The 21,384-nt window shown below is 44.0% G+C and overlaps 1 protein-coding gene across 1 annotated transcript in view; it reads right to left on the reverse strand.

Annotated features, from left to right (window-relative positions):
* Nucleotides 1–8,194: 8,194 nt before the first annotated feature.
* The window catches only part of LOC109891910 (C-type mannose receptor 2-like), a 51,561-nt gene continuing 38,371 nt past the window's right edge, over nt 8,195–21,384 (reverse strand). Inside the window, exons 21-29 of the mRNA XM_031827286.1 lie at nt 21,080–21,246; nt 20,750–20,858; nt 20,288–20,526; nt 19,888–20,053; nt 19,553–19,702; nt 13,265–13,384; nt 12,806–12,985; nt 12,614–12,637; nt 8,195–12,461 (exon numbers count right to left, since the gene is read on the reverse strand). Coding sequence (XP_031683146.1) covers nt 12,241–12,461; nt 12,614–12,637; nt 12,806–12,985; nt 13,265–13,384; nt 19,553–19,702; nt 19,888–20,053; nt 20,288–20,526; nt 20,750–20,858; nt 21,080–21,246 — 1,376 coding nt within the window. The 3' untranslated portion in view covers nt 8,195–12,240. The remainder of the gene's footprint in view (nt 12,462–12,613; nt 12,638–12,805; nt 12,986–13,264; nt 13,385–19,552; nt 19,703–19,887; nt 20,054–20,287; nt 20,527–20,749; nt 20,859–21,079; nt 21,247–21,384) is intronic.

The following is a 21,384-nucleotide window of genomic DNA, read 5'->3' on the forward strand; positions in this document are numbered from 1 at the left end:
TTTCCTTTACACGGATCATTTGTCCTGGTCCCTTTGCAGAAAAACAGCCCCAAAGCATGATTTTCCCACCCCCATGCTTCACAGTAGGTATGGTGTTCTTTGGATGCAACTCAGCATTCTTTGTCTTCCAAACACGACAAGTTTTTACCAAAAAGTTATATTTTGGTTTCATCTGACCATATGACATTCTCCCAATCTTCTTCTGGATCATCCAAATGCTCTCTAGCAAACTTCACACGGGCCTGGACATGTACTGGCTTAAGCAGGGGGACACGTCTGGCACTGCAGGATTTGAGTCCCTGGCGGCGTAGTGTGTTACTGATGGTAGGCTTTGTTATTTTCATCCCAGCTCTCTGCAGGTCATTCACTAGGTCCCCCCGTGTGGTTCTGGGATTTTTGCTGACCGTTCTTGTGATAATTTTGACCCCAAGGGGTGAGATCTTGCGTGGAGCCCCAGATCGAGGGAGATTATCAGTGGTCTTGTATGTCTTCCATTTCCTAATAATTGCTCCCACAGTTGATTTCTTCAAACCAAGCTGCTTACCTATTGCAGATTCAGTCTTCCCAGCCTGGTGCAGGTCTACAATTTTGTTTCTGGTGTCCTTTGACAGCTCTTTGGTCTTGGCCGTAGTGGAGTTTGGAGTGTGACTGTTTGAGGTTGTGGACAGGTGTCTTTTATACTGATAACAATTTCAAACAGGTGCCATTAATACAGGTAACGAGTGGAGGACAGAGGAGACTCTTAAAGAAGAAGTTACAGGTCTGTGAGAGCCAGAAATCTTGCTTGTTTGTAGGTGACCAAATACTTGTTTTCCACCATAATTTGCATATAAATTCATTCAAAATCCTACAATGTGATTTTCTGGATTTTTTTCCTCATTTTGTCTGTCATAGTTGAAGTGTACCTATGATGAAAATTACAAGCCTCTCTCATCTTTTTAAGTGGGAGAACTTGCACAATTGGTGGCTGACTGAATACTTTTTTGCCCCACTGTATTTATTTATATAGCCCTAACCTAGAGAGGAACCAGGCTATGAGGTCTGGCCAGTCCTCTTCTGGCTGTGCCGGGTGGAGATTATAACAGAACATGGCTAAGATGTTCAAATGTTCATAAATGACCAGCAGGGTCAAATAATAATAATCACAGTGGTTGTCCAGGGTGCAGCAAGTCAGCACCTCAGGAGTAAATGTCAGTTGGCTTTTCATAGCTGATCATTAAGAGTATCTCTACCGCTCCTGCTGTCTCTAGAAAGTTGAAAACAGCAGGTCTGGGACAGGTTGCACGTCCAGTGAACAGGTCAGTGTTCCATAGCCGCAGGCAGAACAGTTGAAACTGGAGCAGCAGCACGGCCAGGTGGACTGGGGACAGCAAGGAGTCATCATGCCAGGTAGTCCTGAGGCATGGTCCTAGGGCTCAGGTCCTCCGAGAGAGAGAAAGAAAGAAAGAGAGAATGTGAGAGAGCATACTTAAATTCACACAGGACACCGGATAAGACAGGAGAAGTACTCCAGATATAACAGACTGACCCTAGCCCCCTGACACATAAACTACTGCAGCATAAATACTGGAGGCTGAGACAGGAGGGGTCAGGAGACACTGTGGCCCCATCCGATGATACCCCCGGACAGCGCCAAACAGGCAGGATGTAATTTTTATTTATTTATTTATTTTGCTCCTTTGCACCCCATTATTTTTTTATTTCTACTTTGCACATTCTTCCATTGCAAAACTACCATTCCAGTATTTTACTTGCTATATTGTATTTACTTTGCCATCATGGCCTTTTTTGCCTTTACCTCCCTTCTCACCTCATTTGCTCACATTGTATATAGACTTGTTTATACTGCATTATTGACTGTATGTTTGTTTTTACTCCATGTGTAACTCTGTGTCGTTTTATCTGTCGAACTGCTTTGCTTTATCTTGGCCAGGTCGCAATTGTAAATGAGAACTTGTTCTCAACTTGCCTACCTGGTTAAATAAAGGTAAAATAAAAAAATAAAAAAAAACCACCCACTTTGCCAAAGCACAGCCCCCACACCACTAGAGGGATATCTTCAACACCAGCAACCAACCTGAGACAAGGCCGAGTATAGCCCACAAAGATCTCCGCCATGGCACAACCCAAGGGGGGGCGCCAACCCAGACAGGAAGATCACGTCAGTGACTCAACCCACTCAAGTGATGCACCCCTCCTAGGGACGGCATGGAAGAGCACCAGTAAGCCAGTGACTCAGCCCCTGTAAAAGGGTTTGAGGCAGAGAATCCCAATGGAGAGAGGGGAACCGGCCAGGCAGAGACTGCAAGGGCGGTTCGTTGCTCCAGAGCCTTTCCGTTCACCTTCACACTCCTGGGCCAGACTACACTCAATCATATGACCTACTGAAGAGATGAGTCTTCAGTAAAGACTTAAAGGTTGAGACCGAGTCTGCGTCTCTCACATGGGTTAGGCAGACCATTCCATAAAAATTGAGCTCTATAGGAGAAAGCCCTGCCTCCAGCTGTTTGCTTAGAAATTCTAGGGACAATTAGGAGGCCTGCGTCTTGTGACCGTAGCGTACGTGTAGGTATTTATGGCAGGACCAAATCGGAAAGATAGGTAGGAGCAAGCCTATGTAATGCTTTGTAGGTTAGCAGTTAAACCTTGAAATCAGCTTAGCTAGGAGACTAGCACTGGAGTAATATGATCAATTTTTTTGGTTCTAGTCAGGATTCTAGCAGCCGTAATTTAGCACTAACTGAAGTTTATTTAGTGCTTTATCGGGGTAGCCGGAAAGTAGAGCAATGCACTATGCTCTAGGTAAAGCCCCGCCTTGTCTGAGCTCACTGGTCACCATAGCAGCACCCACCCGTAGCATACTCTCCTGCAGGTGTATTTCACTCATCACCCCCAAAGCCAATTCCTCCTTCGGCCGCCTTTCCTTCCAGTTCTCTGCTGCCAATGACTGGATTGAACTGCAAACATCACTGAAGCTGGAGACTCATATCTCCCTCCCTAGCTTTAAGCATCAGCTGTCAGAACTGCTCACAGATCACTGCACCTGTATATAACCTATCTGTAAATAGCCCATCCAACTACCTCATCCACATACTGTTATAATTTTTTTGTTTGTTGCTGTTTGCACTCCAGTATCTCTACTTGTGCACTCATCTTCTGCACATCTATCACTCCAGTGTTTAATTGCTATATTGTCATTATTTCGCCACTATGGCTTATTTATTGCCTTACCTCCGGTATCTTACCTCATTTGCAAACACTGTATATAGACTTTTTCTACTGTATTATTGACTGTATGTTTGTTTATAGTAGTAGTGCAGGCTTCTCAAAGAATTCAACCACAGTCTATGTAAAAAGAAGTGAGTATGATTGCAATAAAAACATTCCGAAGTTTCTCCGTTTGACCTTTCATATAGTAATGAAAAGTTTACAATGAAAATGAATTTAACATGTTCAAAAACTGTATTCTTCTCACCTACTGATTGAAGCAGTGATGTCAGGGATATGACGTCATACGACCAAGAATATGACTTTTGCGAAGCGGATCCTGTGTTCTGCCTTTCACCCAGGACAACGGAATGGATCCCAGCCGGCGACCCAAAAAAACGACTTCGTAAAAGAGGGAAACGAAGCGGTCTTCTGGTCAGGCACATCGCGCACCCCTCCCTAGCATACTTCTTGCCAATGTCCAGTCTCTTGACATCAAGGTTGATGAAATCCGAGCAAGGTTAGCATTCCAGAGGGACATCAGAGACTGTAACGTTCTTTGCTTCACGGAAACATGGCTCACTGGAGAAACGCTATCAGAGTCGGTGCAGCCAGCTTGGTTTCTCCACGCATCGCGCCGACAGAAACAAACATCTTTCTGGTAAGAAGAGGGGCGGGGGCGTATGCTTTATGGTTAACAAGACGTGGTGTGGTCACAACAACATACAGGAACTCTAGTCCTTCTGTTCACCTTATTTAGAATTCCTCACAATCAAATGTCGACCGCATTATCTACCAAGGGAATTCTCTTCGATTATAATCACAGCCGTATATATTCCCCCCCAAGCAGACACATCGATGGCTCTGAACTAATCTGAAAACAAGACTCCCTAAATTGTATCAGCATATCGATTGCGCAACCAGGGCTGGCAAAACCTTGGATTATTGCTATTCTAACTTCCGCGACGCATATAAGGCCCTCCCCCGCTCTCCTTTCGGAAAAGCTGACCGCGACTCCCTGCCTACAGACAGAAGCTAAAACAAGAAGCTGAGGTCTGTTCAACGCTGGTCCGACCAATCTGATTCCACACTCCAAGACTGCTTCCATCAAGTGGACTGGGATATGTTTCGTATTGCGTCAAACAACAACATTGACGAATACGCTGATTCGGTGAGCAAGTTCATTAGAATGTGCGTTGAAGATGTCATTCCCATAGCAACGATTAAAACATTCCCAAACCAGAAACCGTGGATTGATGGCAGCATTCGTGTGAAACTGAAAGCGCAAACCACTGCTTTTAATCAGGGCAAGGTGACCGGAAACATGACCGAATACAAACAGTGTAGCTATTCCCTCCGCAAGGCAATCAAACAAGCTAAGCGTCAATATAGAGACAAAGTAGAATCGCAATTCAACGGCTCAGACACAAGAGTTATGTGGCAGGGTCTACAGTCAATCACGGATTACAAAAAGAAAACCAGCCCAGTCACGGACCAGGATGTCTTGCTCCCAGGCAGACTAAATAACTTTTTTGCCCGCTTTGAGGACAATAAAGTGCCACTGATACGGTGAGGTGAGTAAAACATTTAAACATGTTAACCCTCGCAAGGCTGCAGGCCCAGACGGCATCCCCAGCATGCGCAGACCAGCTGGCTGGTGTGTTTACGGACATATTCAATCAATCCCTATCCCAGTCTGCTGTTCCCACATGCTTCAAGAGGGCCACCATTGTTCCTGTTCCCAAGAAAGCTAAGGTAACTGAGCTAAACGACTACCGCCCCATAGCACTCACTTCCGTCATCATGAAGTGCTTTGAGAGACTAGTCAAGGACCATATCACCTCCACCCTACCTGACACCCTAGACCCACTCCAATTTGCTTACCGCCCAAATAGGTCCACAGACGATGCAATCTCAACCACACTGCACACTGCCCTAACGCATCTGGACAAGAGGAATACCTATGTGAGAATGCTGTTCATCGACTACAGCTCAGCATTTAACACCATAGTACCCTCCAAACTCGTCATCAAGCTTGAGACCCTGGGTCTCGACCCCGCCCTGTGCAACTGGGTACTGGACTTCCTGACGGGCCGCCCCCAGGTGGTGAGGGTAGGTAACAACATCTCCACCCCGCTGATCCTCAACACTGGGGCCCCACAAGGGTGCGTTCTGAGCCCTCTCCTTTACTCCCTGTTCACCCACGACTGCGTGGCCACGCACGCCTCCAACTCAATCATCAAGTTTGCGGACGACACAACAGTGGTAGGCTTGATTACCAACAATGACAAGATGGCCTACAGGGAGGAGGTGAGGGCCCTCGGAGTGTGGTGTCAGGAAAATAACCTCACACTCAACGTCAACAAAACTAAGGAGATGATTGTGGACTTCAGGAAACAGCAGAGGGAACACCCCCCTATCCACATAGATGGAACAGTAGTGGAGAGGGTTTAAGTTCCTCGGCGTACACATCACAGACAAACTGAATTGGTCCACCCACACAGACAGCATCGTGAAGAAGGCGCAGCAGCGCCTCTTCAACCTCAGGAGGCTGAAGAAATTTGGCTTGTCACCAAAAGCACTCACAAACTTCTACAGATGCACAATCGAGAGCATCCTGTCGGGCTGTATCACCGCCTGGTACGGCAACTGCTCCGCCCACAACCGTAAGGCTCTCCAGAGGGTAGTGAGGTCTGCACAACGCATCACCGGGGGCAAACTACCTGCCCTCCAGGACACCTACACCACCCGATGTCACAGGAAGGCCATAAAGATCATTAAGGACAACAACCACCCGAGCCACTGCCTGTTCACCCCGCTATCATCCAGAAGGCGAGGTCAGTACAGGTGCATCAAAGCTGGGACCGAGAGACTGAAAAACAGCTTCTATCTCAAGGCCATCAGACTGTTAAACAGCCACCACTAACATTGAGTGGCTGCTACCAACACACTGACTCAACTCCATCCACTTTAATAATGGGAATTGATGTCAAATATATCACTAGCCACTTTAAACAATGCTACTTAATATAATGTTTACATACCCTACATTATTCATCTCATATGTATACGTATGTACTGTACTCTATATCATCTACTGCATCTTTATGTAATACATGTATCACTAGCCACTTTAAACTATGGCACTTTGTTTACATACTCATCTCATATGTATATACTGTACTCGATACCATCTACTGCAACCTGCCTATGCCGCTCTGTACCATCACTCATTTATATATCTTTATGTACATATTCTTTATCCCTTTACACTTGTGTGTATAAGGTAGTAGTTTTGGAATTGTTAGTTAGATTACTCATTGGTTATTACTGCATTGTCGGAACTAGAAGCACAAGCATTTCACTACCCTCGCATTAACATCTGCTAACCATGTGTATGTGACAAATAAAATTTGATTTGATTTTGATTTGATATGGATTAAACTAAATGGAGCATGGAGCCCTTAACCAACAATGCAGTTTTAAGAAAATACCTTAAAAAAGTAAGAGATAAGAATAAAGGTCTAAAAACTAATATGACCCCGCTATGGAAAGGGGAGACTCAATAAATTCTCCATTTTGTTCTACGACCCCTACAAATGTCACAGGACTCGTCTGAAGGTCACCAGGTACCAATTTAAAAAATGAATGGAAGTAGTTTTATGCCCCCCAACAAAATAGGGTTAAGTACAGTATGTGTACAAAATATATACAGTTGAAGTCGGAAGTTTACATACACCTTAACCAAATACATTTAAACTCAGTTTTAAACAATTCCTGACATTTAATCATAGTAAAAAATGCCCTATCTTAGGTTATTTAGCATCACCACTTTATTTTAAGAATGTGAAATGTCAGAATAATAGTAGAGAGAATTATTTATTTCAGCTTTTATTTCTTTCATCACATTCCCAGTGGGTCAGAAGTTTACATACATTCAATTAGTATTTGGTAGCATTGCCTTTAAATTGTTTAACTTGGGTCAAATGTTTTGGGTAGCCTTCCACAAGCTTCCCACAATAAGTTGGGTGAATTTTGGCCCATTTCCCCTGACAAAGCTGGTGTAACTGAGCCAGGTTTGTAGGCCTCCTTGCTCGCACTCGCTTTTTCAAATCTGCCCACAAATATTCTATGGGCATGAGGTCAGAGTTTTGTGATGGGCACTCCAATACCTTGACTTTGTTGTCCTTAAGGCATTTTGCCAAAACTTTGGAAGTATGCTTGGGGTCATTGTCCATTTGGAAGACCCATTTGCGACCAAGCTTTAACTTCCTGACTGATGTCTTGAGATATTGCTTCAATATATCCACATCATTTTCCTCCCACATGATGCCATCTATTTTGTGAAGTGCACCAGTCCCTCCAGCAGAAAAACACCCCCACAACATGATGCTGTGGCTTCGTGGTTCTTCACAGTTGGGATGGTGTTCTGTGGCTTGCAAGCCTCCCCCTTTTTCCTCCAAATATAACAATGGTCATTATGGCCAAACAGTTCTATTATTATTTCATCAGACCTGAGGACATTTCTCCAAAAAGTACGATCTTTGTCCCCATGTGCAGTTGCAAACCTTAGTCTGACTTTTTTATGGCGGTTTTGGAGCAGTGGCTTCTTCCATGCTGAGCGGCCTTTCAGGTTATGTTGATATATGACTCGTTTTACTGTGGATATAGATACTTTTGTACCTGTTTCCTCCAGCATCTTCACAAGGTCCTTTACTGTTGTTCTGGGATTGATTTGCACTTTTCGCACCAAAAATATGATGCATCAGACCAGGAAAGTGAGGAACTCATTAAACACAGTTTAAATGAGCTGTTAGGGTGAGCAAGACCTGCCCTCTGGTGTGGGTTCTTCAACATCACAACTATTTATCTTACTAGTTCAGTTAAGGCAACAGTAAACATCTCGTCCCCCCACAATAACATGCAAAGACTGGTGTAACTAAAGTACCAACAATTTAAACAATTAAATAATTCTATTGACAGTCACTTAGCCAACATATATTTTATTCATTTCATATAAAAACACCAAATATTTAAAAAATCAAAACAGGTGCTTATTTGAACCTTTCTTCACAGGGACTCAAATGTAAAAAGCCCACCACAGTCACATAGTCAGTTCCAGATAGGGTAGGACATCAGGGCCAGACTCACATCATCACTTTGTAGGCAACTCCAACTTGTAGTCCGCTCAAATTCATTACAACCAGTCCGGCAGTCATTTTGAAGCAGGGTGCTACAGCAACCCTCCACTAGGAGGCAGGGTGAACCTAGGACATTTCACTTCTCTTCTCTCATCTCCATTCCTCCCTCCCTGTCCCATTCTTCCCACATACGTGCCTGCCTGTCAGTCTCCCTCTCCCTCCATTATTTTTACCCCTTTTCTCCAATTTTCTCACCCTTCTCTTTCGGCCCTGAGCTCTTCTGCTATGATCGGTTCCAGACTTGCCACTGAGCTCTTCTTGCCGACTCAACATTCCACAGTTGGAGACGATAACACACACACAATCCCCCTCACTCCTCCGTCTCCTTCCATCCTCCCTCCCCCTCTCTCTCCTCAGCCCCATTCGTCCGGTTTACAGAGCAGAAAAGAGCTGGTTTTGAAGCGTGGCTCACTGGCCCACCAAGAGTTTCTATCTAAAACTTCTCCAAAGCATTCCATGGAGCAGGACAGCAATCCGGTCATGAGAAGGAGCGAACTGTAGGAGGAATGTTGTGAGGGGGAAGAAAACATCTGTCTTTGCCTCCTATTCAAACGGGAACCCAGAGGTTAGGGTTTTGGTTGATTCCCTGCATTGAATCTAGTTGTGACCTGTTAGAAACCTTACTTTCCTCCTCCCAATAATGTACTACACAAAGTTAAGACACGACAAGGGGAAATAAGATGGATGAGTTGATCTTTCTATTTCTAAACATTTGAATAATGGGGTGGATCGTTTCCCTTTTCAAACTAGTTCTTTGGTTTTCCTAGCTGTATTTTGCATTGATATAGAGGGTACCCCTTAAGTAAGGTTCTCCAGTACCTTGTGGAATATACCACATACAAAAGTTTGTTGCAACATCCAGAAATGCAATACTGTATGTTATTTCATAGTTTTGATGTCTTCACTATTCTTCTACAATGTAGAAAATAGTAAAAATAAAGAAAAACCCTGGAATGAGTAGGTGTGTCCAAACTTTTGACTGGTACTGTACATGTTGACTCACGTCAGATGTGTCACTCTTCAAGAGAATGACCTACAGGTGAACTAAGTTACACAACATTACCAAAAGTATGTGGACATCTGTTAATTCCAAAATAATGGGCATTAATATGGAGTTGGTCCCCCCTTTGTTGCTATAACAGCCTCCACTCTTCTGTGAAGGCTTTCCACTAGATGTTGGAGATTGCTGCGGGGACTTGCTTCCATTCAGCCACAAGCGCATTAGTGAGGTTGGGTAATTAGGCGATTCTCGCAGTCGGCGTTCCAATTCATTCCAAAAGTGTTTGATGAGGTTGAGGTCAGGACCTCGCTTTGTGCACATGGGGCATTGTCATGCTGAAACAGAAAAGGGCCTTCCCCAAGCTGTTGCCACAAAGTTGGAAGCACAGAATCGTCTAGAATATAATTGTATACTGTAGCGTTAAGATTTCCCTTCACTGGAACTAAGGGGCCTAGCCCAAACCATTAAAAACAGCCCCAGACCATTAGTCCTTCTCCACCAAACTTTACAGTTGGCATTATGCATTCGAGTAGGTAGTATTTTGCTGGCACCCGCCAAAGCCCAGATTCATCCGTTGGGCTGCCAGATGGTAAAGCGTGATTCATCACTCCAGAGAATGCGTTTCCACTGCTCCAGAGTCCAATGGTGGTGAGCTTTACACCACTCCAGCCTACGCTTGGCATTGAGCATGGTGATCTTAGGCTGCTCGGCCACGGAAACCCATTTTCATGAAGCTCCTGACGAACAGTGTGTGTCTGACGAACGGGTGTGGCTGAAATAGCCAAATCTACTCATTTGAATGGGTGTCCACATACTTTTGGATATATAGGGTATGTTTTACATAGCTGCAGGTCAGTGTGTAATCATACCACCAACAAACACAGACATTAACATGGGAAATCTAACCATCCGTACCAGTCATGAGACTAACACTGACGTTCACCTACTTTACACCAGGTTACCCATCCAAAAGTCAAAGGAAGGAAATAAAACAAAAACAATTGAAAAGTATCTTAGTAATAATGCATAAACAAAGGAGTGAATGCACTGTCCTTTGCTTAAAGTAACTGTCTAGGGCCCTCCTGAGTGGCGCAGCGATCTAAGGCACTGCAGTGCAGTGCTTGAGGTGCCACTACAGACCTGGGTGTGATACCAGGCTGTGTCACAACTGTCCGTGACCGGGAGTTCCATAGGGCGGCGCACAATTGGCCCAGTGTTGTCCGGGTTAGGGGAGGGTTCGGCCGGGGGTGCTTTACTTGGCTCATCGCGCTCTAGCAACTCCTTGTGGCAGGCCAGGCACCTGCAGGCTGACCTCACTCATCAGTTGAACAGTGCAGCTGGCGGGTGGGTGTTGAAAAGTGTGGTTTGGCGGGTCATGTATCGGAAGACGCATGACTCCACCTTCGCCCCTCCTGAGCCCTTTGAGGAGTTGCAGCAGTGAGACAAGATCAACAACAACAAAAAGTAACTGTCTAGTGAAAATCTCACTTTTAAAAGTTCACATTCTGTTAACTCATAACCAAGTAATGTTGTTGACTTATCCTATATTCGTATGTGTGGTCAAAGCATGAACTGGAGAAAAAAAATACTTCAAAAACCCCAACTCCAACCTGTATCTCAAACAGACTGTCTAAAAAAACGCTTGCTATTTCCTCATAGAGGATGATTTTATTCTCCTGTAGAGGATGGGATGGCCAATCAGCGGTCTACTCGCATTAATATTTTTAATGACCGGTGAACTCCCGTACAATTGTGTTGTTGGGGTACACCCACACCATTCCAACAAGGAAAAGCTGCTTTTAAACATACCTAATTAAAAATGATTTGAAGGAAAACTATTTCACTCGTAGTGTAATTAACTATAGGTCCTATTTCATAGAAATCTGGAAACACTGGACAGTTACTTTAAGTAATACATGTTGGCTCTTCTCGTGATTGTGGTAGAAAGTGCTAAAACAAACCCTCTAAAACCCTCTAGAATGTTACATACTAATACCCTTATCTACCCCATCACACTGTACCAAGACAACAAAAGATGGTATCGGTCTGTATCAACGTCAAATCTCTGCCCCCCCCCCCCCCCCCCTCTCCTAATGTATGTGCAGTTGTGGTGAACAGGCCAGGGACTCTTTAAACTCACTCTAAAATCATCTCTCTAACATTCCTGTCCACACTGAAAGTATTGCTTTCCAACCAGTCCTTGCTGACGTGTCAGTCAGAACAGAAGGGAGGGAGGGAAGGGGACTGGCAACAACAAAAGCTTCACCACAACAACCAGAATTAGAAGGCGGATTCACTACAGATTCACTACAGCTGCACTGGACAAAAAAACACACAAACAAACCAGAAGGAAATATACAAAACAAACCTGAAGTTAACCTCAGGTAAATACTGTCATGGTCTCAATGGAGGCTGTGTTGATATTTGGATGATACTGAGTCTCCTGACGAGGGAAGAACTGGTGCAAAGCCTTAGTCTTTGGCTTTTGGCATCTGCCTTTTAAACATAGCGACCAAAAACAGGAAGTGTTTGAAATGAAATGTGAAACTGACATTAGAAACATTATTGCTATACTACTAAGAAAAGCAGTTCATATTGTAATTTGCATATTATTAACCCCATTGGAGAATGACTGTTTAAAGGGAATTTGATTGGCATCTGCTGCGCTCTACACAGCACAGACCTTCAGCATCTTCAGCATCTTTTCAAACAGAACAGGGACATAAAATGTAGAAGCAGAATGTGTATCAGTCAGACAGTGGGTCAGTCAGTATTAGGTACTCCCAGGTGTCTCCTGCCCCGGGGGGGAGGGGCCAGTCCTGGTTGGCTGTGCTACTCCGGCTGCTCGTTGAGCTCCATATCAGACACCAGGATGTTCTTCTCGGCCTGTTCGGAGGGGTTGGAGTTGGTGCGGCTGTAGCGCGCCCCCTCGTAAGATCCCCGGGAGCCTGCCTGGCGCCGGCGGTACAAGTAGATCACACCCGCGATGAGGATCACCAACACCAGACCCGTCACCATGATCACAATCAGAGTGGGCAGGTGGTCCTCTTCAGCTGAGACAAACAGGGAGGGAGGGAGAGAGAGAGAAGGGGAGAAAGAGTGAGAGAGGGACTTTTTATATATTTTTTTTTACAGATTAGCATTACAGATTTAAACAAATCTAACATTTGATGACAACAACATGGGATATCCTATCCCTACTTACAGACTACCGCCAAAGCCTCAGCACCTGCAACGGAAAAGATTATATTTTAGTTGTGTTGTCAGCTCAGAGATTGCTTTTTGCAGATATAAATGAAGCACAGTAAGTGGTTATACAGCTTTGCTATCACTGTGTACACGTATGACATTGTCCATAGTGTTATTTGTCTGCACTACAGGGTGAGGCCTTCCTTACTGCGTGGCCGTTTGCAGATGACTCCGTGTGTGCGGTTCTTGCAGGGGCCTGGTTTCCAAAGGCCTGTGTTGCTCTGGATCCAGAAGCAGGTGTTGGGAAACAGCATGCTCAGGTTGGTGCCCTGCACCTCCCAGTTAGTGAACTTCACCTCCGCACTCTCAGACCACATCAGACTGCCCCCTGCAGGACAACACCAGGAACAACACACACACACACGCGCCTGTCTGAAGAATATCTTGAAATAGCCCTGGAATACCCTAATGCAAAAAGGTGTGTATAAATCATGTGTGTAATATATGAATGAGTATATGGATACCATATGTCACTCTGATAAATTACTCTTCTTACAGTAGTCATTAGATTATATGACCTTATAGTATATGTACAGTATATGATATTTACATGTTTTTAACAGTCTGTGTATACTTTTTACTGTGTACATCCTGAGGAGTTCCTTACCTTTGGAGTTAAAGGTCATACCCAGCCAGGCTCCATGGGCCTGCTCCTGGTAGCCCTGGATGTGCTCCCACACAAAGCCATTCTCTGTTTCATCCAGGACCGACAGCAGCTGGCCACCCACTGGGGGGCGAGAAAGGGTGAGTGAGAAAGGGTGAGTGTGAGAGTGAGAGTGAGAGTGAGAGTGTGAGTGAGAGTGAGAGTGAGAGAGAGGATCAGATAACCATATTGAGATAATTAAATGCGGTCAGAGAGGAGTTGACAGACAGAGGGAGGTGTCAAACAGAGAAAAGAGAGATGATGATGATGAGGGAACATTAAAGTGGGAAATCAGGAGATAAAAAAGCGAGTGCATTTCAATAAAACCTCAATGAATCACAACTAACTTAGACTTATTGACGTATTTGGTCATTGACGTCAGTGCTGAGCTCTGAAAGCTCTCTCCGTGATAACAGCGATTGAATGGAGAGAACTGTAATGTACTCTGTGTCTTTTAGTGTCACAATGTGCATGTAAAGTGTCACATATAGAGAATGTTTGTATTTGTATTTATTATGGATCCCCATTACCTACATATAGAGACTGTTTTTATTTATTATGGATCCCCATTAGCTACATATAGAGACTGTTTGTATTTGTATTTATTATGGATCCCCATTAGCTACATATAGAGACTGTTTTTATTTATTATGGATCCCCATTAGCTACATATAGAGACTGTTTTTATTTATTATGGATCCCCATTAGCTACATATAGAGACTGTTTGTATTTGCATTTATTATGGATCCCTATTAGCTACATATAGAGACTGTTTTTATTTATTATGGATCCCCATTAGCTACATATAGAGACTGTTTTTATTTATTATGGATCCCCATTAGCTACATATAGAGACTGTTTGTATTTATATTTATTATGGATCCCCATTAGCTACATATAGAGACAGTTTTTATTTATTATGGATCCCCATTAGCTACATATAGAGACTGTTTGTATTTGCATTTATTATGGATCCCCATTAGCTACATAGAGACTGTTTTTATTTATTATGGATCCCCATTAGCTACATATAGAGACAGTTTTTATTTATTATGGATCCCTATTAGCTACATATAGAGACTGTTTGTATTTATTATGGATCCCCATTAGCTACATATAGAGACTGTTTGTATTTATTATGGATCCCCATTAGCTACATATAGAGACTGTTTGTATTTATTATGGATCCCTATTAGCTAGATATAGAGACTGTTTGTATTTATTATGGATCCCCATTAGCTACATATAGAGACTGTTTGTATTTATTATGGATCCCCATTAGCTAGATATAGAGACTGTTTGTATTTATTATGGATCCCCATTAGCGGCTCTTCCTGGGGTCTGGCAAAATTAAGGCAGTTATACAATTTTAAAAACATTACAATACATTCATAACTGATTTCAGAACACACAAAGTGTGTGCCCTCAGGCCCCTACTCCACTACTACATATCTACAACAGAAGATCCTAGGGTACGTGTGTGTATAGTGCGTATGTTATCATGTGTGTGTACGCATCAAATCAAATCAAACTTTTTTTGTCACACGTGCCGAATACAGCAAGTGTAGGCTTACTTACAAGCCCTTAACCAACAGTGCAGTTCAAGAAGAGTTAAGAAAATATTTCCCAAATAAACTAAAGCAAAAAATAATAAAATGTAACACAATAAAATAACAATAACGAGGCTATATAAAGGGGATACCGATACCGAGTCAGTGTGTGAGGGTACAGGTTAGTTGAGGTAATTTGTACATGTAGGTAGGGGTGAAGTGACTATGCATAGATAATTATGCGCATGTGTCTGTGTGTATGTGCATGTGTCTATGCCTAAGTTTGTGTTGCTTCACAGTTCCGCTGTTCCATTATCTGTTTTTTAAATCTGATTCTACTGCTTGCATCAGTTACCTGATGTGGAATAGAGTTCCATGTAGTCATGGCTCTTTGTAGTACTGTGCGCCTCCCATAGACTGTTCTGGACTTGGGGACTGCGAAGAGACCTCTATGTCTTGTGGGCTATGCATGGATGTGCATGGGTGTCTCGGGGCTCCCGAGTGGCGCAGCGGTCTGAGACACTGCATCTCAGTGCTAGAGGCATCACTACAGACCCTGGTTTGCTTCAGGCTGTATCACAACCGGCCGTGATTGGGCGTCCCATAGGGCTGCGCACAATTGGCCCAGCATCATCCAGGTTAGGGTTTGGCCAGGGTAGGCCGTCATTGTAAATAAGAATTTGTTCTTAACTTACTTGGCTAGTTAAATAAAGATTGAAAAAAGAAGTCTGAGCTGTGTGCTAGTTGTTTAAACAGACAGCTCGGTGCTTTCAACATGTCAATACCTCTCACAAATACAACTAGTGATGAAGTCAATCTCTCCTCCACTTTGAGCCAGGAGAGATGGATTATTAATGTTTGCTCTCTGTGTACATCCAAGGGCCAGCTGTGCTGCCCTGTTCTGAGTCAATTGCAATTTTCCCAAGTCCCTCTTTGTGGCACCTGACAACACGACTGAACAGTAGTCCAGGTGCAACAAAACAAGGCCCTGTCGGACCTGCCGTGTTGATAGTGGTGTTAAGAAGGCAGAGCAATGCTTTATTATGGACAGCCTTCTCCCCATCTTAGCTACTGTTTATCATTATGTTTTGACCATGACAGTTTACAATCCAGGGTTGCTCAAAGCAGTTCAGTGACCTCAACTTGCTCAATTTCCACAGTATTTATTACAATATTTATTTGAGGTTTAGGGTTTAGTGAATGATTTGTCCCAAATACAATGCTTTTAGTTGTTTTATATTTAGGACTAACTTATTCCTTGCCACCCATTCTGAAACTAACGGCAGCTCTTTGTTAAGTGTTGCAGTCATTTCAGTCGCTGTAGTAGCTTTACTCAAAGCCAGTGGCATGTTGTTAGTAAAGATTGAAAAAAGTAAAGGGCCTAGACAGCTACCCTGGAGAATTCCTGATTCAACCTGGATTATGTTGGAGAGGCTTCCATTATAGAACACCCTCTAAGTTCTGTTAGACAGGTAACTCTGTATCCACATTATAGCAGGGGTGTAAAGCTATAACACATGTTTTTCCAGCAGCAGACTATGATCAATAATGTCAAAAGCAGCATTGAAGTCCAGCAAAACAGCCCCTACAACCTTTTTTATCATCAATTTCTCTCAGCCAATCATCAGTCATTTGTGTAAGTGCTGTGCATGTTGAATGTCCTTCCCTATATGCGTGCTGAAAGTCTGTTGTCAGTTTGTTTACTGTAAAATAGCATTGTATCTGGTCAAACACATTTTTTTCCAAAACGTTACTAAGGGTTGGTAACAGGCTGATTGGTTGGCTATTTGAGCCAGTAAAGGGGGCTTTACTATTCTTAGGTAGCGGAATGACTTTTGCTTCCCTCCAAGCCTGAGGGCACACACTTTCTAGTAGGCTTAAATTGAAGATATGGCAAATAGGAGTGGCAATATCGTACGTTATTATCCTCTGAAATTTTCCATCCAAGTTGTCAGACCCTGGTGGCTTGTCATTGTTGATAGACAACAATATTTTTTTCACCTCTTCCACACTCACTTTAAGGAATTCAAAATAACAATTCTTGTCTTTCATAATTTGGTCAGATATACTTGGATGTGTAGTGTCATCGTTTGTTGCTGGCATGTCATGCCTAAGTTTGCTAATTAAAAAATCATTAAAGTAGTTGACAATGTCAGTTGGTTTTGTGACGAATGAGCCCTAAATTTCCTTGAAAGTGCTCCAAAGCAATTTAATATAATTCTTTATGTTATTTGTCTTTGTTTCATAGCGTAGTTTCTTCTTCTTTTTATTCAGTTTAGTCACATGATTTCTCAATTCGCAGTACTTTTGCCAATCGGTTGTACAGCCAGACTTATTTGCCATTCCTTTTGCCTCATCCCTCTCAACCATACCATTTTTCAAATCCTCATCAATCCACGGGGATTTAACAGTTTTTACAGTCATTTTCTGAATGGGTACATGCTTACTGGAAACTGGGATAAGCAATTTCATAAATGTGTCAAGTGCAATGTTTGTTCGCTCCTCATTACGCACCATGTACCAACAAATATTATTTACATCAACAACATAAGGTCACTATGATCTCTCCTACACTATATTAGGCCTAGCCTTTGGAACTTTCTATTTCCTAGATATGGCTAATATATTGTGATCACTACATCCGATGGATCTGAATACTGCTGATTTCATTCTACCCTGGTAGGTTGCCGACAGAAGGTTGCCGACGTCAACTTCAAAATCGTAGAGGAAGGAGTAGGAGTAGGCATAGTGGTCGCAGACACAGGTACCCCCAGCAACAAAGGTGCAGGAGATCAGGCGGCAAAACTATTTGTTATTTTGAATTCGCTTCGGGCCTCTCGTTGGGAGAGCATTGCGGGAGGACTGCTTTGCGGGAGGCCGCTGTCTTCGGCTTCCACACCCAACATCTCCACCCCGCTGATCCTCAACACTGGGGCCCCACAAGGGTGCGTTCTGAGCCAGCAGAGGGAACACCCCCCTATCCACATCAATGGAACAGTAGTGGAGAGGGTAGTAAGTTTTAAGTTCCTCGGCGTACACATCACAGACACACTGAATTTGTCCACCCACACAGACAGCATCGTGAAGAAGGTGCAGCAGCGCCTCTTCAACCTCAGGAGGCTGAAGAAATTCGGCTTGTCACCAAAAGCACTCACAAACTTCTACAGATGCACAATCGAGAGCATCCTGTCGGGCTGTATCACCGCCTGGTACGGCAACTGCTCCTTCCACAACCGTAAGGCTCTCCAGAGGGTAGTGAGGTCTGCACAACGCATCACCGGGGGCAAACTACCTGCCCTCCAGGACACCTACACCACCCGATGTCACAGGAAGGCAATAAAGATCATCAAGGACAACAACCACCCGAGCCACTGCCTGTTTATCCCGCTATCATCCAGAAGGCGAGGTCAGTACAGGTGCATCAAAGCTGGGACCGAGAGACTGAAAAACAGCTTCTATCTCAAGGCCATCAGACTGTTAAACAGCCACCACTAACATTGAGTCAACTCCAGCCACTTTAATAATGGGAATTGATGGGAAATGATGTAAAATATATCACTAGCCACTTTAAACAATGCTACCTAATATAATGTTTACATACCCTACATTATTCATCCCATATGTATACGTATATACTGTACTCTATATCATCTACTGCATCCTTATGTAATACATGTATCACTAGCCACTTTAACTATGCCACTTTGTTTACATACTCATCTCATATGTATATACTGCACTCAATACCGTCTACTGTATCTTGCCTATGCCGCTCTGTACCATCACTCATTCATATATCTTTATGCACATATTCTTTATCCCCTTACACTTGTGTCTATAAGGTAGTAGTTTTGGAATTGTTAGCTAGATTACTTGTTGGTTATTACTGCATTGTCGGAACTAGAAGCACAAGCATTTCGCTACACTCGCACTAACATCTGCTAACCAAGTGTATGTGACAAATAAAATTCGATTTGATTTGAAGACATGCGACCATCGTTGATTGCCATGCTCCTCTTGCTGTGCCCCTTCGACTCCGCTATCAGATAGGGAAAGTGAGGCAGGAGATGGCTCCCCTGGTAAACAAACTCCTGGCAATACCGGCCAGTCGGATAACGACAAACGACAAGGGTGAGATGCATCCAACAAGCGAACGCCGTCCAGCCATCGGCGTAGGTAAGGAAAACATTTCACACTGCGTTTTCCCTAGTTTTTTTACGTAGGCTGGTGACCTGCGTAATCAATGAAGCCACCTCAAGCCTTTAATCCTCGGCAGCAAACAATTGCCGCATTGGAACTCTGAGTGAAAAAAAAGCGTAGTAGATAGAGCTCCTACAGGGCTGGAACCATTCATTTACTTCTCCAGACAAGGAGGGCTCCATTGGAAAACTAATCTGGGACTAACTTTGTTAGCTTGATGGCTAGCAGTTTAGCTAGGTTAGCGACTCTTTCAAGGAGGCTTTAAGCTGTCAGTTAAGCGGGATTCCAGGACAAGAAATAGCGGTCCTAGCTACTAAAATCTAAGCGCGTCGCGGAATCCACTGGTGTGCGTCCAAAATGGCATCCTATTCTCTACAGGGCACTGGTTAAAAGTAGTGTACTACTTTTTTTTTTCCGGACATAGCCGATGTGCATGTAAAAAAGACTAAGGAGTGTCTGGCTGACTAAGGGCATTGGCAGTTGACAGAGTGTCCTCCTTACCCTTCCTGCAGGAGGAGTGGGCGTCGGTCTGCAGCCGGAGGTTCTGCAGGTTAAAGGAGTAGCAGTGGTTCCTGAAAGGCACCCAGGCCCAGTCGCCCAGAGAGTGAGGGCACTGTCCTGGGAAACTCCACTTGTGCACCACAGCCTCCTCTGGTGGAGAGAGAGAGAGAGAGAAAGAGAGAAAGAGAGAGAGAGAGGGAAAGAGAGAGAGAGAGGACAGGGCTTACACACACTATTTAACTTACACACATGTTCATATACTGTATTACCCTATTGATAAGGCACACACACAAACATGCACACAGACATGTATGCACACAGACACACACACACACCTGTATTAATCTGACAGATGGCAGCGTCCAGTTTAGCATCACAGGGGGTCATAGTCCACTGCCCCACCGTGGTCATGTGACCACATCCAGACAGTGTATTAGGCTCCCCATCCCGCCAGGCAGTGTAAATCAGGTCCTCCTCGCCCAACCAGCTGAAGCTCCGTCCCTGAGTGTGGAACAGAGGAGGAGTTAATCATAATATTCTGACCCCAAATCTTACCTCATTGGTCAATCTATTTAAATCAACCTTTGAAGATCTGATTATATCAATGTAATATTGATTTGTCGTGATACAGTGATCTCACCCTACATGTTACCATGTTGTTGTACCAAAACAAACCAATAAAAGATCTCGTAGAAGTGCATAACTCCTCCCAGCTTGTCATGTCCAGGGCCTCACCCCATAGTTGTAAAGGCCTATCCATGCTGGGAGGTGTAGGTTGTTCATCAGCAGGGTGAGGTAAGCCTGTTGGTAGGGGTCTCTCACTGAAGCCAACGTCCCGTTCAGAGACTCGCACACATGCAGCGCCCCCATCCAGTCCAGGCGCTTCTTCACTATGCGGTACGACACCCCACCCAGGTCCAGGGCTCCGGACAGGGAGGAGGGCAGGAGGGCAGCGCCAGGGGGCAGAGCTGGGTCTAAGGAGACAAAGTTAAATCAGTATATAAAGGAAACTGTTTCTGATGACTGATATAAACACAACTGTTTAATATGTCAGGTATGTGTTTCAGTAGGTACAGTACTATGTAACAGATTCACACAGGAATGTTTGTCTGTTACATAATTCACACTGGTTAGTTATGTTATGCACTGTTGAATTGCAAGTGGCTGTGCTGTTTGGAGTTGTGACATCTCCTGTACCTTGTTTCTTCTGGCAGATGTAGCCATGGTTCTCCATCTTACAGGCCCGGGATGCCCACATGCCCGTATTTTTTGTTGGGTTCCCATGGATCATCACCACACAGTTCCCCTGTTAGGTGACAATGATGTCATCAACAATGGACATGACAAATCCTGGACCCACAGACCAAATATGTGTCCCAAATGGCACCATATTCCATATATAATGAACTACTTTTGACTAGTACCCTAGTTCTGAAGTAGTGCACTATGTAGGGAATAGGGTGCCATTTGGGATGCCGCCAAAGACTGGATTAATACAGAAAAAGATTAGACCAGGGTGGTATGTACCGGAGTCTTGTTGTGGAGTGGTCCACTGTTGTCCAGGGGTTCTCCAGAGGCCCAGTTGGTGTAGCTGAGGAGTCCAGGACGAGCCCACTGGAAGTGGCCTTTAGAGTCAGACGTCAACCCCAACCACAGGTCAAAACTCACATTGGACAACAGAGTTGTGAGAAAGGCTGTGGGAGACAGCATGCATGATGTCATTCAGTGCTTCCCAAACTTTTTCAAACATTTTTCATCACTGGGGAACTGGACAAGTTATAAAAGTTATAAAAAGCTCTCTAAGGTCTGCAATAACTGACATGACATCTCCC

This window comes from Oncorhynchus kisutch, linkage group LG6, assembly GCF_002021735.2.
Source record: "Oncorhynchus kisutch isolate 150728-3 linkage group LG6, Okis_V2, whole genome shotgun sequence".
NCBI lineage: Eukaryota > Metazoa > Chordata > Actinopteri > Salmoniformes > Salmonidae > Oncorhynchus > Oncorhynchus kisutch.